This window comes from Solanum lycopersicum, chromosome 12 (assembly GCF_036512215.1).
Source record: "Solanum lycopersicum chromosome 12, SLM_r2.1".
In the NCBI taxonomy this organism is placed as follows: domain Eukaryota; kingdom Viridiplantae; phylum Streptophyta; class Magnoliopsida; order Solanales; family Solanaceae; genus Solanum; species Solanum lycopersicum.
The window spans coordinates 2,035,978-2,055,677 of NC_090811.1; the positions used below are offsets into that span (position 1 = coordinate 2,035,978).

General features: G+C 30.0%; 3 protein-coding genes and 1 non-coding gene across 8 annotated transcripts; 2 read left to right on the plus strand and 2 right to left on the minus strand.

Moving 5' to 3' along the window:
* Positions 1 to 319: 319 nt before the first annotated feature.
* Positions 320 to 2,615, minus strand: LOC101253160 (rac-like GTP-binding protein ARAC7). 5 transcript variants are annotated; one of them, XM_010315429.4, is made up of 8 exons: positions 2,317 to 2,615; positions 1,980 to 2,067; positions 1,782 to 1,891; positions 1,540 to 1,603; positions 1,369 to 1,433; positions 1,230 to 1,295; positions 694 to 800; positions 320 to 579 (listed from the first exon to the last, which is right to left on the minus strand). In XM_010315429.4, exons 1-8 carry the CDS (start codon positions 2,413 to 2,415, stop codon positions 546 to 548), a joined length of 633 nt encoding a protein of 210 aa, XP_010313731.1. In that variant the 5' UTR covers positions 2,416 to 2,615; the 3' UTR covers positions 320 to 545. The 5 variants fall into 5 exon arrangements, 4 of the variants coding, with proteins under 4 accessions (XP_010313731.1, XP_010313730.1, XP_025884501.1 ...); XM_010315428.4 differs by having other exon boundaries at positions 320 to 582; XM_026028716.2 differs by having other exon boundaries at positions 320 to 582; positions 2,355 to 2,515.
* A 781-nt stretch (positions 2,616 to 3,396) lies between these two features.
* LOC101263494 (protein NRT1/ PTR FAMILY 1.1-like) lies at positions 3,397 to 7,466 on the minus strand. The gene is made up of 5 exons (XM_069292772.1): positions 7,297 to 7,466; positions 6,707 to 6,924; positions 5,631 to 5,872; positions 4,598 to 4,909; positions 3,397 to 4,301 (listed from the first exon to the last, which is right to left on the minus strand). Exons 1-5 carry the CDS (start codon positions 7,403 to 7,405, stop codon positions 3,422 to 3,424), a joined length of 1,761 nt encoding a protein of 586 aa, XP_069148873.1. The 5' UTR covers positions 7,406 to 7,466; the 3' UTR covers positions 3,397 to 3,421.
* Positions 7,467 to 9,877: 2,411 nt separating this feature from the next.
* TRNAM-CAU (transfer RNA methionine (anticodon CAU)) lies at positions 9,878 to 9,962 on the plus strand. The gene is given in 2 exon segments: positions 9,878 to 9,915; positions 9,927 to 9,962. It is a non-coding gene; the product is annotated as a tRNA-Met (tRNA).
* Positions 9,963 to 15,317: 5,355 nt separating this feature from the next.
* On the plus strand, positions 15,318 to 19,192 carry IAA8 (auxin-responsive protein IAA8). Its single transcript, NM_001279123.3, has 5 exons — positions 15,318 to 15,850; positions 17,143 to 17,369; positions 18,056 to 18,197; positions 18,607 to 18,668; positions 18,825 to 19,192. The coding sequence occupies exons 1-5, from the start codon at positions 15,429 to 15,431 to the stop codon at positions 18,857 to 18,859; spliced, it is 888 nt and encodes a 295-aa protein (NP_001266052.1). The 5' UTR covers positions 15,318 to 15,428; the 3' UTR covers positions 18,860 to 19,192.
* Positions 19,193 to 19,700: the final 508 nt, after the last annotated feature.

A 19,700-nucleotide genomic window follows, 5' to 3' on the forward strand; every position in this document is an offset into this window, starting at 1 on the left:
AATGTCATTATAGTCCGATTTCGAGTTGTGACAACAAGTTTAACGAGGAAATCTATCTATTGATTTATGCTAGGTAAAAAATGAAATAACTAACTAAACTTTGCTTAACTGAATTGAACACAGTTATTTTTTAGACGAACTAAAAGAGAAAAAATACCATAATAAATTGAGATGAATAAAGTATTTATTTACGTAAAAATTTAATGTGGGATAGTGATTTTTTTGCCCTCAGTCCCTTTTGTTTCAATTGATTAGGTAAAGATCTTTTATCATGAAAAAGATGAGTAGGTTTAGAGAATCTGAAACAAAATCGATAATATTTTTGAATGAATCCGAGCAACATAACATTAAGGGAATCAACAAATTCCCTATGCTTTTTATACATCTAGTTTATGATACAAAACAAATACTATATTAACAACAACATTACTTCAGCCATATTCTGATGCCACCAAAAACAACTTGCATTAACTCAACTACTATGTCTCAGACTCAAACTCGTTATAATATGAAATAATATAACATGAAATCCACCTAACGTTTCGCTAAACAGCAGCACAGCCTCCACATACGATCCCCCTGCTATCGGAAAGAAATGAGAAGTTACATAGTGAACAAGTTGGTCCTCAAACCAACTATGTTGCTCGGACTCTTTCAAAATGACACCGATGAATCAAGAAGTAGTACACTTACACAATTGAGCAGCCTGTGCTTCTGTGCCTTTTCTTACTTGTAACTTCCATCCTCCTAGGAGGTTGAAGCACAACCTTGATTGCCGTATCGAAAACAGCTTTCACATTCTGAAAAATCCATACGAAATAGTTTAGTGAACAGACAATATGTTCGATAACAACAACAACCACATATCCAGTGTAATTCCATAAGTGAGGTCCAGAGAGGATAGAGTGTACACACAGACCTTACCCCTATCTTGTGGAGGTAGAAAGGTCGTTTTTGAACGACCCTTGGTTCAAGTGAAGTAAATCAAAGTAGTTATGATAACGGAGAAAACAGGCCAATTAAAACGGAAAGCAGTACAAGGCATCAAGGAAACGAACACTAACAACAACGAAATGATGCAGTAACTAAAACACAAATGATAACAGACGGTAACAAATATCAAAAGCCAGAAACTACATGTATAAGACGATATGTTCAACAAAAACGTGTACTTGATGAAGCTGAACGCATTCCATATATATGGTTGATTTGCTGCAGAATCGAAATACCTGTTGTGTCTTAGAGCTGCATTCTACATAAGCTGCAGCACCGATTTGTTTCCTTAGCTCCTCACCCTGCATTCAAGCTAATCGAGTTATTTGTAACGTTCCATCTATATTAACATAATGCTATATAGCGATAACACACTTGGGCAGGCGTAATGATATTTGAGTCCATATGATCAGCTAGATATGCGTTGTCATCTCGAAGATCTGTACATATATAACAAAGCATATGGACACAAACTCTCAGATTCTGATCTAAGGGGACTCGAATACTGTAGAGTTCGATAAAATTTGAATCCATTTTGATACTTACCTAACTTTGTTCCAACAAGTACAATCGGAACATCAGGTGCAAAACGACGTAGTTCAGGCATCCACTGCATATAATACAGAGTAACTACTCGACAATGAAATTGCAAATGTGACCATATGTTTGTTCAACGAAAATACAACAAACCACTACGAAGGAAAAAGTATACGAAACATCTCAATTTTACCCTGCGTTAGAGAACATATTCAGTATAGTCCCATAAGTGGAGTCTCGAGAATGTATACCTTTTTTAAAACGTTTTCATAGCTTGCTCTACTGATTAAAGAGAAAGCTAATACAAATACATCTGCACATCTATAGCTTAATGGCCTTAATCTGCTATAATCTTCTTGACCTTTAAAAAAAAACATAAGATAATAGTACTAATTAAGCACACAAATCAAAGATTAACAACTTAATAAATCTAATTAATGAAAAAGTACCTGCAGTGTCCCATAATCCCAAATTCACAATTTTTCCATCCATAGACACATTAGCACTAAAATTATCAAACACAGTAGGAATATAATCCTGCAAAAGAACACCACGACAACATATTTAGCATAATCCCACAAGCGACCTCTGAAAACAAAAATAGTTTCGAAAAAAAAAAACAAAATAACACTCAACTATAAGAGTGCAACGTGTAATGTGTAAGTCAGACACACGTCACATTACAAGTTCAAAATCTTAACAAAAGCCTTATTATTTAAGTTTAGAAGCCTAACGGAGTCGATTCATTATCCATCGAGTTTCGAAATAAAAAGAATTAAAACTTACAGTGGGAAATCTGTTATTAGTGTAACAAATTAACATACATGTCTTTCCAACAGCTCCATCACCTACAGTCACACATTTGATGAACTTTGAAACATTCATATTCAAAAAAAGAAAAAAATTGTTTTTTTGAAAAAATTAAAATCTTTTCTAAAGAAGGACTATATATGTTTTTACACTTTTTTTTTGTGTTTTTTTAAAAAGAAAGAGAGGGTTTATTAAAGTTTTTTTAGTCAATAAATTTGAATTTTTTTGAGATGATAGAAATAATGATTATTTTTTTTGTTGAAAAATGGGACCATGTTTTTACAAACGGCTAAGAACGACTTTTATGGCGAGTTTGGGGACAACTAGCTGGATTCATATGGCTGTTTCTGACTTTTTATAATATATTATGTTTCGATTAAATTTAAATTTATACTATATATTTTATAATAGGAAGGATAATCGCTTTTAATAAAGATGATTTTATAATTAACATTCGAATTTGATATATTTGGTTAATGATAAAAGAATACTTATATATTTATCACATAGTTTTGGCACATCGGAAAAAATATCCGCACATGTTGTTTAGTTACCAAATTTTATTTTACTTAAGCAGATGATTTATCGAAAATTGCGTATTAGGAAATATTGTGTATACGTTATCTTTAGAGACGTTACTTGTGAGATTAGATGAATATGTTTGTTGTTGTTAGTGGTGTTTTGCCAAATTTTAATAAATATTAAAATACTCTTTCTGCTCAATTAATGTGACTGTAGTTTGACTCACGCATAATTTAATAATGTAACAAAGACTTTTAGATTTTATAGTCTTAAACATATCATGATATTTAATAACTATAACTCTATAAGACAGATAAAATTTGTAATTTTAAATATATCATAATATTTACGTGACAATAACAACTTTTCATAAATATTAAAGTAAAAAAAGCATAAAGTTAATCGTTTTCCAATTCAAAATTAAACATAAGTTTCTAAAAGACATAAAAAGAATAGGAAAAACACATAGAAAGGGTAAAACATGTTCATTATCTAAATAGCCGAACAGATTTACTGTTTACCTGATAAATTATACTTTCATTTTAATTAAAAAAAAAAACTATAACATAACAATCTCTCCTTTTTTTTCAACTTGATCTTCCTCCCAAATTCTTTTATCTTCATCAGATCCATAAGCCCAAGCACACACAATAAAATAGAAAAAATTCCCAACACTTAATAAACAAAGTACCCAATAATAATAATCATAATGACCTAAATTCAAATTATTTGACACCCAACTAACTTTCCCTCCTCTACTTGTAACATGATCAACAATTTCCACAATTAAACTTCCAACCAAATTCCCAAATCCCATTCCTAATGAAAACAATGCCACTCCAACACTAGCCATACTCTTAGGAAATTGTGAATAATAAAATTCTATTTGTCCAATCGCGTTGAACGCCTCAGCTAGTCCTGTCAAACAATGTTGTGGAACTAGCCACATTGCTGACATGTCCACTTGTGAGACTGGATGGTTCGCGAGCCCCTGGTCTAGGGCTCGCGAACGTCTCTCTCTTTCCACCAGTGCGGCCACAACCTGGGCCGCACAGGAAAGCAACAAACCTATTCCCATACGTTGTTTGAAGCTGAGACCTCTTGGTTTCCTCGTGAACCTGGAGATCCAGGGCACGAGGACTCGATCATAGAAAACTAGCCATGTTGTTAATGTGAGAATCCCAAATGCACTATAGGAACTTGCTGGGATTTGAAAATTACTACCTTTTGATACATGTCTATCCATTGTATTTGCTTGTAATACTGGAAATGCATGTTGACTAAGTGTTACTGCTATCATAATGCCTGTGGACCAAATTGGAAGTACTTTGAGCAATGCTTTGAACTCTTCAACTTGTTGAATTGTACAAAGATTCCATGGATTTGTTGTAGATGTTTCATTATTTGGATTTCTAATGATACATGCCTTGTTTAGGAACCTATAGAATATGATTTAAAAAAAAATCAATGAAACTTACACTTTTTTCGAAAAATAGTTAGTTATAGATATATACAGTTCGACCAACAAGTTTGCCAACAGACTGAAATATACACGACATATTTACTATCAATGTGTGTGTTGTGTATATATAATTAAGTATGTATAATATATGTATTTTTGATACTTTAATACACCACATCATTAAAAGATTTTCCTTTGTTATACAAAGTGGAATTAATGATATTTGAAATAAAAACGATTTTATATAACAGTCTCGAAATCAGAAAATCGTACCTTAGTTTATTGGATGGAAAAATAGTTCTTGAACCTTTCTCATCATGATGATACCATTCATTAGAACTCATAGGAGGCAATGCAAGATGTTTATTTTTCCATGACACAACAATAACTTGAACAAAATTAGTAAACAAACTTTTATTTGCTTTTAATTTAATAAAAATTGTTGAACCTAAAAGGAAAAATATTGTTGCCAAAAACATTAGTCCTGCTGGTACTCCAAATCCCACAACCCAACCAAATTGTGTTTGAATATACACAATGATTGTGACTGAAATTAACACTGATATTCCTACTGCTGCATAATACCTGTTGGAAAAAAATAATATTTGCGATAAATAACAAAAATAAATACGATATTACAAATTAAAGAGGATTTTAAAAAGGCGAAATAATCTAAAAAAACCTTTGTACTTGATTTCGTTGTCAATTGGACGACCTCTGGGGTCCAGAGGGATCCAGAGTCCAACTGATGCACGAAGTACAGTACACGAGTCTTTTAGATCATTTCGCTTTTAAAAAAAGATAATAATATTTTTTGGTCCTTTTAGTTATTGATAAGCTTAGTTAAAGGTTTTAAATACTTGTATATTCTAAAAACTTGATACTATATATAGATATTTAAATGGTAGCGCGATTAAATAGTATTTTTCGTTGCTTAAATATTGATAAATTCTAATTTGATCCTTATAATATTTCACTTAACATATTTAATCTTCAATCAATCAAGATGTTTGCTTTTTTGGTTCTTTTATATAGGAAATATGTTATATCTCTAAACTATTTTTAAGACTACATCACCATTTACATATAGAGTATCTATAAACCTAAAAAAATCTCATCGAAAATATTTTCAATGAGTGTTATTTTCAACGTGCTTAATTCTAACGAGAGTTTAGCAGAAATTTTGAATTTTCTAGTAGCATGGTTAATATTTCAGAAAAAAGTTTAAAAACACGTAACTAACTATCAAACATGATATTTTACGTATGACGTTATGGTTATGATAATAAATTAGATGCATCATTACCAATTGAAGAAACTTTGCAAGATCCTTCCATTGTTGGGATTTTTAGGGTTGTCAAATTGATCAGCACCAAATGCTAATGAACATGGCCTAATTCCACCAGCTCCAATAGACATCAATACAAATGATGAAAATAGAAATGCATATTGAGCAATGGTTGGTTGAAGACAATTTCCTAATTCTAATTTGCAACCATGTGGCCTTGCTTCTTTAAGTGTAGCTGTTAACCAAAGTACCACCATTCCCTATAACCAAAATAATATATAGTGTTTAAATCTAAATTTGATAACGAACAGAGATGAATTCAGGATATAGAGTCAGTAAATTTAACGTGATTGAGTAGCGTTTGTGTTTATGTTCGGCCAAAAATAATATATTCAGTATTTTTGTGAAATAACGGATATCTGGTCTGGTAAAAAATCCATTACAATTTGGCTAGTGGATAACATTTACGTAAAAAACATGAGAATGAATATTCCAAATTGATTAATAGTGTGTCAATATAGACCGACTACATTACACCACCTTAGGATACAGAGAGGGTGTGGTTCTTCTCCAAACACTATGTGTAACGAGATGCTACTTGTACCAAACTATTACTTATTTTGAATTAAAATCATTAGTTCAATCAGATATACAAAACATGTCTTAGATCTGCCTCGAATCATAAATTTGAAAAACGTGAGACACAATTCCAAATTGATTAACAACGTGTCAGTGTAGACGGACTACATTACACCACCATAGGGTGCGATTCTTCTACGAACAATATGTGTAGCGAGATGCTACATGTTAGTTCAATCAGACACACAAAACATGTCTTAGATCTGCTTTCGAATAATAAATTTTAAAAACGTGAGACGCAATTCCAAATTGATTAACAATGTGGCAGTGTAGACTGGCTACATTACACCACCTTAGGATGCGATTCTTTTACAAACACTATGTGTAGCGAGATGCTACATGTTAGTTCAATCAGACACACAAAACATGTCTTAGATCTGCTTTCGAATAATAAATTTCAATAAAAGTAATATAACAAACACCTAGCACATGTATATATACATATATATACTCACAATTAGGGTGATGAATGTCCCTAAAGCAATGACATAAAATCTTCCCAAGTAAGAATCAGCAAGAAAAGCTCCAAATATTGGTGTGAAATTTGACATGGCATTCCACCAAAATAGAATAGTTGCACCACTAGCATTAGTGATATGATACTCATTTTTCAAATATAAAATCATATTTGAAATTAATCCTACACTTGCAACTTTCTCCAATGCCTCATTTGCTGTCAATTGGCATCATCAAAAACAAAACAAAAAAGATTAATAGATCACTACAACTACTTAAAAAAAAATTGACTTGTCCAAAATATTTCTGATGATGAACTATGTATCATTGTTTCATATAAAAGAAATAAATTAAGAAATACTAACACTTGAACATTATTATTAATGTTTAGTATTTAAAAAAAAAATCATGAAAACATTATCGAATTTACAAATATTAGTATTTAGTTTCCTTCTTTTTCGAAAAATATTTTCTTGCAACCAAAAAGAAAGAAAATGATTTCTCTGTTACTGAAAAATGACTTTTGTCATATCAATCGTATGATTTATTAATACCACGAACTAAAAAAAAATAAAATGAAATTACATACCAATAATAAAAGGCATGGTTCTGAGGCCACCTAATTTCTTGTCACTTGAAACATCCTCAAAATTAGTTTTCACTATTTCTGAATTATTTTCTTTAATTTTTTTCTCCATCACCACAAATTATCACTCAAAAAAAGTTTTTTTTTTTGTTCAGAAAAATAAAGAGAAAGCTAGTGAAATTGTTTTTCTTTTTGTTTAACCTATTTAACAGTTTGTTTTTTGCCCTTATGCAAAATGATTCCTTGTTGAAATTTTCCTTATTAAAAAAACAATCGAAAAAAATAATGCCATTTGGCTACATATAGCCAATAATATACCATTACTTATGATGTCAAATTAGAAAAAAACGAGTTTAAGTTATATACATAATCGGTCGATACAATAAATTTTTGCTCTATTTTTTACCAGTTATAATAGATAAATCTATATTATGTTCAACATTATAAATATCCTTTTTTGAATGATATGATATTATATAAAATTCGTTATACCAACGAATGACGATGTATGTAAGTTAAATTTAGTATTAAAAAATCATGAATAGATTGATTCGAATTTGTGATACCTATTTAATCGTCAATATTATCGATCGAATATCTACTTTGTAATCTCAGCTAAGTTGATGACAATAAATTATTGTCTTATAGTGAGAGTCATTTTTCTTTTTTGGAAGTGTGTTATGAACATATTGTTAAACTAACGGCATCAATTTCAAATTAATTAAGCCTAATTGTATACTTTTCTCATAAACTAATAATTAGAGAAATCAAATTTCAATAATATATAATATATAGTGGCGGAGCCAGGATTTTAATAAGAGAGTTTAAAATCTGAAAAATACACCCATGTAATAAGCGAAGGAAATTCGACATCTATTATATATACCTAAAAAATTTATTTTAGATTTTATAAACTGCTACTAAACTTATATTGTACCATGCTAATCCAAGTTAATTATGAATTGGCCTATGTATTTGTTATGGCATCTTGGAAGTGGCAATTTGTCAATTTTGCTTCTTTTTGTCATGAAAATTAGAGTCATTATTATTATTATTATTATTATTATTATTATTATTATTATATTAGTCAACTTTATTTTTACACAAAAATGCAAAATAATCAATTCGATAAAATTTCAGACAAAATGCATGGTACCCAATTTTGACGTTGACATTTAATTTGTAATACAATAACTAAAGACTATAACGATAATAATATAATTATTTATATATTATATTTAGTTATAATAATAAATATATGTATTTATAATCAATATAAATGAGCTTTAGCGACTTTACACACAACGATATTAACTTAATGACCACTAAATATATATGCAGCAATAAATATTATCGTTAAATCTTTTTGTGGCTATAAATATTGCCCTTAAATAAAAATTCTATTGTCACTAAATGTCTTTTTTGTTATAGTGTTTTGTTTGCTCCTTAAACTTTTTTGCACTTGTACTAATCTCGACAACTCTACTGTTATAATATTCAGTATTAATTTTGACTGAATCAATTTCATATAACTGAAATTTAATCATTTTGCAAAAAATTTAGTCAATATGGCCATTGAGATTGGTGTGTACACACCTTATTATTGGTATGTTAAATTAGTTAAAGAAACATTTTTTCTTTTAGAAAAAAGCACTACAAGAGAAGTGGTTGCTTAAAGTCTTGTCAAAAAATGGAAGACTTCATTAGTTTGTGTATCACATAATGCAAAGTTTGAAATTTGAGGACTCTTTAATAATGGTTATCATGTTGCTTCTTATCTTGTGCCTTAGTTTCTAAAAATGACCTCCACTTAGTCTATTAATTGTGGGCTTGTGGCTAGAGTTTAAGGATTATAACAATGGAGGGCTTTCTTGATATAGAAAAAATATACAACTTTTCTCTACTTGGTTTGGTCATTTTTAGGTATTCAACCTAAGTAGGTATTGAGCGAGACAGAGTTAGAATTCAAGTTTTATAAGTTCAATTATTAAGATTGTTAGTTGAATTTATTGTGTATTTTATTTAGATGAACATTATACTAGTACTCTACATCCACCTCTAGTCATAATTCGTATCAACATTATGTATTATATCGATAAAATCTCACCCGATATTAATTATATCAATTTGCTAAGTACATGAATGATACATGTTTTTTTCCATATACATTGGTATCATGCATTAAAATTTATAATTAAGAGAGATAATACATAGTTGATTCCATGACCTTGAGATGCAAATCCCAACAACACGGGTAAATCAACGAGCAATCTCCTCTGCACGTTATTTTTCAGAGCATTATTCACTTTCGAAAAGTATTCAAATTCACGTTGCTTGGTCAAAAATTTCATCTCATCCATAAAATGAACAGTTTATCTTGATATAAACATCGAGTTTAGACCAGTTTTAAATGTTATTATACCTTCAACCACCAAAATACTTATCCTTTTTTCCTAAATCATAACCAAAAAAAAAAAGAGTAGTACTTTGTGTTAATGTGTATAAATATTAATTAACCCAATATGATGCATACCACAAAATATAGCAAAAATAATAATTATAGTTTGAATGAAAGAGCAACAATGGGGTGGTGGCTCAGTTGGCTAGCGCGTAGGTCTCATAGCTAAAGAGTAATCCTGAGGTCGAGAGTTCGAGCCTCTCTCACCCCATAACTTTTTTTTCCCCGTATAACGTACGTAGCAAGGTGGACATAAATATCGAAAAAAATGAAGTTTTAAGACATGTTAAAAAAAATTTAATTTCTTTGCTTATATACGGTTTCTCAAATAATGAGAGATTTTTTTAAAAATTTGTACGTGTATTTATTTTATTTATTCAATAATAATCACATATTCGACATTTTTTTAGTTATTTGGTTCTCAGATTATTAGAGAACGGAGATTAAAAAAAAAGAACTAAAACTTAAAAATGATTGTCAGAAATTCAATTATTTGGAATAATAAATATTTTTTGAGATGGATCTTTTATCGAAGTGATCGATATTAAGGCCTTATATATATCTAATCAAAATAAACAAATCTATATTGATTGTCGTTGTGTTGGAACGACGTGGTTAGAGTTTTTTTTAAGTCGTTTTGAGGTTATTTATTGTTTCTTAATTATAATTTTTTTTTTTACAAATATCTAAAAATCAAAATCAAAACTCAAAGTAAATTAAATCAAACATGAAAAAATTGAATCGACACACCACATTAATAAATAAATAAATTAAGGCATCTAACCATTATTGGATTATATGGTACAAAGAAGTGAATCACATCAAATTATTAAACCATTTTACTCTTGTCATTTTCTTATTCTTTGCCATAATGATAATACCATTTTCCTTTTTCCATATTAGTAGTACTACACTAAAATGGTCGTATCATTCAACACCACAAAGGAGATAAATAAAGTTATTTTGTAAAATTTGATATATATATATATATATATATATATATATATATATATATATAAAATTTAATTTATTTTATTGTTATACTCATAGTATAAACAGTAAAATAAATAATACCAGGACTAACTAATAAAACTCTAAACCAAATATTTCATAAAATAATCTTTTATTTTAGGGAAAAAGTGTCTGATATACCCTTCAACTTTGTCATTTGGAGCTGATATACCCCTCGTTATAAAAGTGGCTCATATATGCCCTTACCGTTATACAAACGGCTCACATATACCCCTGCCGTTACAAAATGGCTCACATATACCCTTCATTTAACGGAAGTTAAAAAATTAGTTTTAAATTTATATTTATTACTTCTAATTTTTTAAAAAAAATTATTTAAGGGTATATATGATTCTTCTATCAAAGTTCAAGGTATATTTTAATTTTTTTTATACATAAATTATTTTCTGACTTCTTTTATTATAATTATTTGAATTTCTTATTCTTATTTTGTTTTTTTCTTTCATTCCTTAGTTTAAAGAATAAAAAATTAAACTATTTTTTTGTGTATTGTAATTTAACTTCGTATTCGAAGAAACAATTTGGTCATCTACAATAAGTTTTACAAGAATATTAGTGAAACATAAATAAATTTGATTATTAAAATAATAATTATAAATTAGTCATTGAAACAAAAAAAGTAAAAAAAAAATATGTTTGACGAGGATTAAATTTACTCATATGGGATTATATTTTTTTTAAAAAAAATAATAAAAATTTAGATTAAAATTATTATTTTTTTCATTTCCGTTAGAGGAAAAGGGTATATGTGAGCCATTTATTTACAAGTAGGGGTATATATGAGCCACTTTCATAACAAGGGGTATATCAGCTCTAAATAACAAAGTTGAGGGTATATCCGACCCTTTTCCCTTAATTTATGAAGAGATTATTATCCTTTTATCATATTAAAGAACCATGAGAGTACTCTTGGTAAATAATACCACCATGGCCGGAGTTAGGGAGTTCAAAGGGGTTTATCCGGATCTCATATATATATATATATATATATATATATATATATATATATATATATATTGTAAAGTATTCAAAATTATTTTATATGTATATTAACAAACATTATTGTATTTTTTAGGCTTTTCGTATGTTTACTTTTTTTTTATATTTAATCTTTTTTTCTTAGTGAAAATCTTAATTTTGCTATTGTTATTTGAAAAGCCTTTTTTTTGTTCGTTCATAAACTTCATATATAATCAAAGACTTAACATAAAATGAAATTTGAAAAAAAGAATTTACTTTAAGGTTGTTAAAATGATTTATGCCTAGTTATAACATAAGTTGATCAAATTCTTCAAAAATATTAATAAATGTGTTGAATTCTTCAAAAATTATATATTTTTAAAGAATACAAACACAAATATAACAACGATTTTGGAAAGTCTTAGCAATTCATGTTATAACTAAAAAGGGTCCCATGACAAGAAACAAGTGGAAGTTAAAGTACAATAATTGATGCAATTTTTTCTTTATAAGTATTCATTGGATTTATATATCATGTGACAATATTGGATAGGGGATACACACCATATTTGGTTTGTTGGTTTGAGTGGCGCAAATAATTTTTACATTTTACGAGAGTTAAACAATATAAATTCTTATATATCAATAATTTAAGATATATATCAACTAGCGTACAACTTTTCATGGTACACATAATTCAGCCTCAATGATGACGTAGCTCAATCGACAAACATGATTATTGATTAAGTTAGCATAAAATTAATATAAGATAGAAATAGGTTGAATTAATAAATCTTTATATCTTCCATTTTCAGTAAATTATCTTATTTTTTCCTTCCATCACCATCAAACGGATTTCATTGTCTTTAAGATTAATGTTTAACACAATATATTAGACTAAAAACCTATAATGAGTTTCACGTCACAATCTACAAGTTACGAAAATTCAATGTAGATCTATTACATTAATTTTCGTATCTCAATACAAATAGAAACACATAAACTTCAAATCTTAGAACATAGCGCCCTGAGTTACTAACTTAGGTATATATATTAATTATTTTGAAAATAATATTATGGTGTTATGTCCAAATTCAATTGATCTCTTATGCTCAATTGAATTTGATGATTGAAATGATCATGAAAGCTTTTAGGCAATGCATGTTGCACTTTCAATTGCTTTTTAAGATTCCATTTCCAATAGTAACCTCCACTAATAATCTTCTTGCTAGATTTCCCAAATGGCTAAGATAACTACTCAAATTTAGTTGGCGAGATCTCGGATATATAAATTCTGATTAAATTACTAGTAAAAGTAGATTCAGAATGTTAAACTTGACAAACATAAACTAATTTTCGAAGTTTCTATCATTAAACTCATGACATATATTGTATTAGAAACTGAAAAGTATTATATTTTGTTCGACCTATTCGAAACATATGCTCAATCTACTTCCGTTAACCTATGTTGCTCGAACTTTTTACTAAATATCGAAAACGTTTTAGAAATTTCTGCACAATATAAAATTATTATTAGGACAATATTTTGAGAAAACTTGCATTGATTTTAATCTTTGATTTATGCATGATTTGTTACACTAGCTAGGAGTTGCAGTAGAAGTTCAGTCCCTTCCCATAATTCATGTATATGTTTCCTATCAGCAAGGTCCCATGACAAGAAATTAAGTGGTGACGGGGATCGTTAGAGTCATAAATTTTATTTTATTTTATTTTAAAAAAAATCAAACTTATAGCATAAAAATTTAAAATTACCTTTGTTATTACTATGGGGGTGGGGGTGGGGTGTTCAAAACTTAATCTATATGATTTATTTATTTCTATTTACTCAACATGTCTTTTTTTTAAAAAAATTCGATTGAACTCCTTCGATTTATCATATGATACTATTTCCCTTCGAGATATATCACAAAAGTGTTATGGTATATGACAGGTTAACTTGAACTCATTCTATATATTTTAAGTCTGTCTCTGATTTCATGGCCTATTGCTATAATCGTATTTACATTCAGTTTCATAAAATGAGTCAAAATTTAAAATAGAATCAGAACTAATTTTCATAAATATCTTGTTTTATTATATACTTAATAGTTTTTATATATATACAAAATTATTTAAAAATAAAATTTAATAAATTCATCTGATGTTTTTTTTTTTTTTGGTGGGACTTAAAGTTGGGATTTCTCATGTTTAATCAAATCTTAAATGGGGTCAATTTTATGTTGTTTCAAGATTCTATCTTGTCCCCAATTTTTAACAACCTAAAAAGTCTTCCCCTATGATTATGACCTCCATTTTTTTCCACATATTTACACACTCTCTATGACTGTTAGTTGTAATAGCACTTCCCTTGCTGCACATTTCACTACACACTTTTCTTTTTGGGTTTAGCCATTGTTTGATATTCGTTTTGGACTCGATTAATTTTATCGAAAAATTATCTCAGGAGTGAAGCATTTTCTATTACATGCAATGTTTTGTTTTAGTCTTTGAGAAATAATGAGTATATCGTTCACTAAAGGATTCACACACTTTGGGTTAAACGAAATTGATTAGTCATATTTTGAGAAATTTATAGACTAACATACAAGAAAATTTTGAATAATCCAGAATTTCTATTTCATGTCTTAGAAACTTCTAAAAAAGCGATGTCGGTCTTTGATAAACAATGGATATTGTTCACTATCGTTTTAAATGGACGCACAAAATTTTAAGTCAAACAAAGTTATATTTAAATACACATAAATTTTTAGATAATCTTAAATTCATATTTTGTAATTCCATGAACAAATAATTAGCATAGGTATTGCAGAAGTAATATATATCATTTAATTCACTAAACATGGATTAATTTCATAATTTTATAAGATTAAAAATTAAAATTTACTTATAATTATTGGAGAAAAAAATGCTATTATTATGCATGCTTTAGAAAAGTTATAAAGAAAGAAAGCAACAAAGCTAAAACACTTTTTTACTGAAAGAATTAGCTGTGTTTTATTTGTCCCTGTTTTCACAGCCATTTATTAATATTCTTTTTCCGTCTGTCATTCGTTAAAAATTTGATTTATCGTTTATATAATTTTTATTTAAATTTTTTATTAGTTAAAAATATAATTTGATTATATAAAAAATATTTTAAGAATGATCTATTTTGATTCAGTCATATTATCAAATAGTTTATTTTTTAGGAAATTATGTAAATATATCATTAAACTTTGTTTCAAAGAAGAGGCTTTTTTATATAGTTAGTTAAAATTTTAGTTTATTGATGCTATTTTCGTCAATAAATAATGACATAATTAGACTTTTTTTTTTCTAAATTATAATGATAAAGATGAATATAGAATTTTTGACAAAATTAGATGTCATGTTTAAGTTCTTTTTCCTTTATTAAATTATAGTATTTTTTTTAAAAAAAATTATTATATTCTAAAATAGTATAATAAAATTATTATTTTTTAATATGTTTTTAATACTGAAAAACTCAAAATAAACTGAATAATTTTTAATCTCTTTCTGCAACAGTGAGTGAATGTGTGTGTTTTTGTAGGTGAAAGATCAGACATGGCATAATTGTATAAAATTACAAACAAGCTACATAAAGCCCAAAGATCCCTTATTCTGCTACTTTGATAATCTTGCACACTATTTTCTTGAATTTTTGATGTCTATATCCATTGAAGGGAACTCTGATAAGAGCTGTGTTTCATCAATGGACAGTAAAGATTTGAACTTTAAGGCAACTGAACTTAGACTAGGCTTGCCTGGTTCTGAATCACCACCAGATAAGAATGATTACCCACTTGGGGTTTTGAAAATTTTCCCTTCTGGAGCTAAAAGGGGTTTTTCTGATACCATAAATGGTGATTCTGGGAGATGGGGTTTTGGATCTGAAGTTGATTTTGTTAAAAACAGTAGCTTTATTGTTTCTCCAAAGGGTGTAAAAGTTGGAAATAAGATTCTTGGTTCTGTTTGCAATGAGAGTAGCTCTGTGAAAGAGGGAACTCCAAAATCACCTAGACCAGTGGAAGAGAAAAAGGCCTTGATTTGTAGTACTAATAGTCATGGGGTTGCTCCAGCTGCAAAGTAAATCTTTCAAAACTTGCCCTTAATAAGTACTTAGATAAGCTCTTTTTTGGCTATATTAGGAAGTTAAAGTTGAAAAGTTGAGTTTTTTATGTTGTGTTGCTACATGCATTTTACTTGGAAAAAAATTGATGTATTGTTAGTGGAAGTCCCAAATATCCAAAATTTTGGTATGGCCAAATGCTAGCTTAGATTCATAGTATGATGCAAGGTGTTTTTCTCTGTCTCTTTTCCTTAGAATACATGTATTGGCTCCATGTCCTCACTGGAGAAATAGTTTTTCAGTTGATTAATAGCACTTTTGAGGATTGTGTACAGAAATTTCTTTTGTTTTATTTGCTCAACATTCAACCATCACAGTTTTGTTCTTGTAGAATTCTATGATTTTTTTTCTGTATTGTTAGAATTTTCCTGAATTGACTAGCTTTATGGTGATTTTCAGTCTAATGCAACCCTCTAGTACTTTATGTTTCTTCATCTGTATGGATCTTGTTCATCCATCCTGTGCTGTCATTAGCTAAATCTGCATATTATTAGTCATGATAATTCATATAGCTGACCCCAAACTTGTTTGGGGCTGCGGTGTAGTTGATGTTTTTCTTTTGGCATTATATTGGTCATAGACGAGCTTAAAATGGAACGACATGGTTAATGACTCTAGATAGGAAGGTATGGAGGTCGATGATTTGGGGTGGACAGGTAGCGGGTAACAGGCAGCTGAGTGTGTCGTACTATATGTAGGAGAGGAGCCCTCTGCCTATCTTTCTACTTATTTAGTGTCAGTTAGTATTCACATAGTATCATATTCTTTAATTTTAGTACTACATGTTGCTTCTTTTGCTTTGTTCGTGTTGGTCTTCATGTTGTTGTTGTTGTTGACATGGTTCGTGACTATTCATTTAGTTGATCCCAACTTTCTGGCGGTTGAGATATTGATGTTATTTGTAATCCTATAATTTATAGTAGTCATGGCTTTGATTGAATATCTGATAAATTGGTTGTACTGTCATCTCTTTTTTCTGTTTGATTACTTGTAGTTCCCCCTCCCTCCTTACCAACTTGGCTTCTAAGTTGCGTGGACTCTTCACTTTCGACGGATTCTAACAACAATACTCTACTTTTGGAGAATCTGACACACACCCGTTAACATTTTTGAAGAGCCCGAGCAACATAACTTGGCTTAATCTTTTCTTTGCTCTTGCATCTAGCTGTTCAGTTTTGACCTGTAAAGTTCTAGAATCAAGATAATTAGAACCAGGAATGAATTGAAGCTCCTTTTATTATTTGGTCAGGGCACAAGTAGTAGGATGGCCACCAATTAGATCTTTTCGGAAGAATATGGTTAGTAATCCTCCAAAGACTGAGGAAGATGCAAATGGTAAGCTAGTAGCAGGTTGTCATTATGTCAAAGTCAGCATGGATGGTGCTCCGTACCTGAGGAAGGTTGATCTTACTATGTACAACAGCTATAAGGATCTATCTTCAGCACTAGAGAAAATGTTCCGTTGCTTCAAGGCTGGTAATTCTTGGTTTTATGGTTGTTATTACTTTTACCATTGAAGGCATCCCCATGAACGCTTCATGCGGTTGTTCTTTTCGACTCTGAAATCAATTTCAGTTCTGCACTTTGTACTGAAGTTACTATCTTCTAGAGGAGTAATTGTTATATGGTGTCACTGAAATGACCTTGAAAAGCTCAAATCGATACCTTTTGTTGTTCAAAGTTGAAATTATATTTGTCTTAGTTCTCCGAAATTTCAATATTCTTTATCTTGATCAAGGATTTTTGCCCTTAAAAGCAGCTACATGCTGCTCGAGTCGGGATGTGTTGGTCGTTAGTTACTTGCAAATCTTAAAAAGCTTCTCTTTTATAGCCCAAGGAAAGATAAGGTATTTAAACAAGGTGTAAGCTATGTTGTTCGGACTCTCCAAAGATGTTGCTGCAGCCGTGTCGGATCTTCCAAATACGTACTACTTTTTGAGGATCCAGTACACACCCAGTGTCATTTTTGGAGAGTCGGAGCAACATAGGATGTAAGAAAATGTTTAAGTAAAACTATTATCATTCATATATGTAGTTTTGATTGAACGAGTAGTATCACATTGATATAGAAACCGAGTTCCTAACTACATCTTTCGAACATGCTTTACGTTTTCTTCCTCTAAGAGCCTATTAATTTTGAGTTTCATCTATAATTTATTTAGGCCAATGTGAAACTCAAGGCATTTCTCTAAGTGATGGACTTAAAGAAAGCAAATTGGCGGATCTTCTACATGGATCTGAATACGCTCTTACTTATGAAGACAAGGACGGTGATTGGATGCTTGTCGGTGATGTCCCATGGGAGTAAGTCTTACATCTTAACTTAAACTTTTAAAAACATTCCGAAAAAATTTCTTAAAGCTCACAAACAGGTTAGTTTGTTTGAGCTCTAATGCTGTAAATATGATTTCAAACCTGTCTTGACGATAGAGGACTGGTGTAAAGTGTAAACGCCTGTTCACACTACAATATATACTTTGCCTCACAAGCTTCAAAATTTGCTGTCAAAGTTAAACTTATATTTTGCTGTTCATGAAGATCCCACCAGACGCCTTTTACGTTTGACAGGCCTTGAACTAGATTAGAATCATTGTGAACGAATCTTATGATATTTATGCAAGAGAGTTTAATTGATCATTCCCGTAAGTTGAACATCACTCATTTTTACTATGTAATTCCTACTCGTCGTTTTTTTTTTTCTGTATGTTTATAGGATGTTCACAGAATCCTGCAAGAAGCTGAGGATCATGAAGAGTTCAGATGCAAATGGTCTAGGTAATTACATGTTGCTCACATACATCTGAGAAATGCATTCGATTTTGTTTACTACATCGACTACTTCCAAAATGAAATGTACCAAACTAAACAACGCGAGAATGAATGTTATACTATACGACATGTAACCTACAGTATATCTCCTGTTACCTGCAGCTCCAAGAGCCGCGGAGAAGTGCAAAGATCGTTAGAATCTGCAGTACTTTCGCTGCAAACATTCAATCAATTCTCTATAAGCAATGAGAAGTCGAAATTCACATGTTTCTTCCTATTCATGTTAAGGTAGATCACCAAATCTGTGGATTTGAAGATCGACGCCAGGATTTCGAGTGTTTCTGTCTTGGAAATCTTTAGTATAACTATTTGTGTTACATATATATTCATAATATATGCAAAAGTATTCCAATTTATAGCCATAGTAGTATGTTGTTCTTTTTTTTTTCTGTATTGTTACTGCTTGAGTCTCCAAGGCTTGTGAAAGAAAATGTAAATGGTCTCACTTTTGTTTATAAAAGTTTCTTTGTATGTGCATCTCGATTAAAGAGGCCCTGGTGAACCGTCATAATTAGTGAACGAGTGTAAGCTTCGCTGCCCGACAGTATGGAGTTCCAATCGATCTCCTCCAACAGACAATAGAGGGCTCTGACCTGACCACAGTCAATCAGTCTATTGTTCTGGTTCTATAGAGTCTTTGTTGTTCAGCATCTTGAACTAGCCATCCCTAACCAGTTGAACCGTTCTCTTATAGAACGGGTAAGCCACAAAAGAATGTTCCTTGCTTCCAGCTATCCTCATGAGTCATTTTTGCTGTAATCTGTCTCTCGATAAGAAGTCCCACCAGCACTGATACCGATATTTTTGATATGTTTTTGTGGTTGTAATATATCAAGTCTCGCTTGTGAATAATTAAATATACACCTACAAATTTTGTCGATCTTTCTAAATAACTTATCAAGATAGATATAATGAAGATGGTATTAATGTTATACCCCGTGGACGTAAGACCTAATTTAATTTGATAGGTCCCAGTAA